The following is a 2,500-nucleotide window of genomic DNA, read 5'->3' as shown; positions in this document are numbered from 1 at the left end:
GAACCCGGACCTTCTAGCTGTGAAGCGAGAGCACTAACCGCTGCGCTACCGTGCCGCCCCACTTAAAATACCAAGTATTCCACGAGAATAAAAGATCAGAGACACCAGAGAGACAGCCGGGTCGCACGCCAGCATGACCTGGTGCTCGGGGACCCGTCTCCAGATGTGAAGCCAAGCTGATGGTCAGAAACACCTGGCTAACCTATTGTACGTGTTTTTAGTGGTAGGGGAATCCGGAGTATCCAGAAAACCTACGCAAACACGGGAAGAACTCCAAACTCCAAACAGAAAGGCCCCATCCAGGTGGGAATCAAACCCGGGACCTTCTAGCTGTGAACACGAGCACTAACCACTGCGCTACCGTGCCGCCCAACATTATTGAAGTTTTTTCTTGCTAAATCCTATTTTTATGAAACCTCCTTTGCTCCAGGGGACGACCATTTTACTATAGGCCATAACTTCTCTGTGGGTGGTTCTGCTTATGTGGAAACAGTATAAGACAGGGGAGTGTGAGGACAGTTTCTCATTTTTGTTAAGATCATCACAACAATAACTAAGTCCTTGCTGTGAATGTCGCATATTTTGCTCTTGACCTGCCTAGTGTAGACCAGAAAAAGAAATGAGGAACTTCAGCCAGAATCCCCCCTATTTCCAGCTGACACTTTTTTCCGACTATGGACGCCTTCGATATCTATTTTTCATGCTGTGCTTGTTGATTTACTTGACAATAATCTCTGCAAACATGATCATCCTCGTCACTATTATTCTGGAGAAATCTCTGCACCAGCCGATGTATATCTTTATCTGCTGCTTGTCTGTGAACTCACTGTACGGCTCCTCTGGTTTCTTTCCCAGGTTTTTGTACGATCTGTTGTCGGACACTCATTTTATCTCACGACCTTCATGTTTCACTCAGATATATGTCATTTATACATGCGCTTCATGTGAGTTCACGATCCTGGGAGCCATGGCTTACGACAGGCTCGTGGCCATCTGCCAGCCCCTTCACTACCACACTAAAATGACCGTAAAGAAGGTGGTTTGTCTCTGGACAGCTGCTGTAGTTTATCCTGCTTTTGCCATCGGCTGGGGTTTGTCTCTGTCTGTTGAGTTGCCTCTTTGTGGAAACAAACTACCTGGGTTTTTATGCACAAACTGGCGTGTCGTGGCAAATTCTTGTGTGGACACTACTCCCAATGATATAGTGGGCATGTATCTGACTGCTACGACTGTAATAATCCCTCTGCTGTTCGTGCTTTACTCGTACATGCGTATCCTCATCGTCTGCAAAAGAGGCAGCGCTGAGGTGAGAGGGAAGGCGCTGCAAACCTGCCTCCCACATTTACTGACCTTTGTGACATATTCCTGCTCGGTGTTTTTCGAGGTGTCGCTGGCCAGATTTGACACGAATAAAATCAACCCAATAATCACAGCTGTTTTGTCTCTGGAGTATCTGATCGTGCCTTCGCTCAATAACCCTCTCATCTATGGGCTGAAGCTGCCCCTGATCAGAGCTGCCATCGCGAAACGTGTCAAGACGAAGTTACTCGGGAGAACTTAAGTGTGAACTATTGTCCAATTTTAGTCATGTTAAATATACAAGTTGTTCATTTGTGTCATTTTTGTTAGGAATAAAAACACGATCCACATAATAGAACCGAGACTCTCTCTGCAGTCTGTCACAGTCAGGAAGCACAAATCTGCACTTGTCCATAAACCTCCATCATCAAACCAAGCTGAGGACCTTTCCACTTTGGAGGGCACCAGTAACTTAATGGTAATTGTTTTTTTAATTGTTATTTTATTATTCATTTAACATAAAAGCACAAGATACACTTACAGATAGTGCACCAACCCAAAAACCCTCCCTCCCTCCACCCCCATTTACACTCATTCACACTGATTCACACAAAAGGGCTGTTACCTACAGTATCAATACTCAGGCTCCCACAGTAAACATCACTGCAGTCAGCAAAGAAACAAAGTTCGTGGAACAGGAACTGCATGTGTTCCTGGTCCATTGACAGCACCATTTTGCATTAACTACAAATTCATGCATAATTGTTTTAATGTTATTTTAGGAACTTTTTTTTTGTCTATTTTTGTTTTTGTTTTGTTTTTTTCAAAAAATATAGGACATTATCTTCACCAGACCAGGTCTATAGGGTTCTTAAAACCAGGTCCAGTCCAGATCATGTCCAGGTCGGGCTCAGCAACACAACCTTTTATTTATATGTTCACTCAAATTAGGAAAACAACAGATTTCATATAATCTAATCAATAATGACACTTTCAAAATAAGCATTTGAGACCATCCCATCTACTTCATCATTATCTGTTTCAACCATATACTTTTCTAAAGTTAAGAAATTCTGAATAAATGTTTTAAAGAAAGTAATATTAAGTGAATATCTATTTTTGGCCTTAAAAATAAACCTTTTACCGAGTACAATAATTAAATTAACTAAATCATGACAGTCAATGAATTCTCAGAAACCAC

The 2,500-nt window shown here is 42.3% G+C and overlaps 1 protein-coding gene across 1 annotated transcript; it reads left to right on the top strand.

The window, feature by feature from the left end:
- Positions 1 to 742: 742 nt before the first annotated feature.
- On the top strand, positions 743 to 1,561 carry LOC306967621 (olfactory receptor 51L1-like; the record flags this gene model as incomplete). The annotated part of the gene is made up of 1 exon (XM_079562703.1): positions 743 to 1,561. The coding sequence occupies one exon, from the start codon at positions 743 to 745 to the stop codon at positions 1,559 to 1,561; it is 819 nt and encodes a 272-aa protein (XP_079418829.1).
- Positions 1,562 to 2,500: the final 939 nt, after the last annotated feature.

The sequence above is a fragment of the Gobius niger genome, assembly GCF_951799975.1.
Source record: "Gobius niger genome assembly, chromosome: 9".
NCBI lineage: Eukaryota > Metazoa > Chordata > Actinopteri > Gobiiformes > Gobiidae > Gobius > Gobius niger.
The sequence above is the reverse complement of the archived record's forward strand: the minus strand, read 5'-3'. Positions and strand labels throughout refer to the sequence as shown.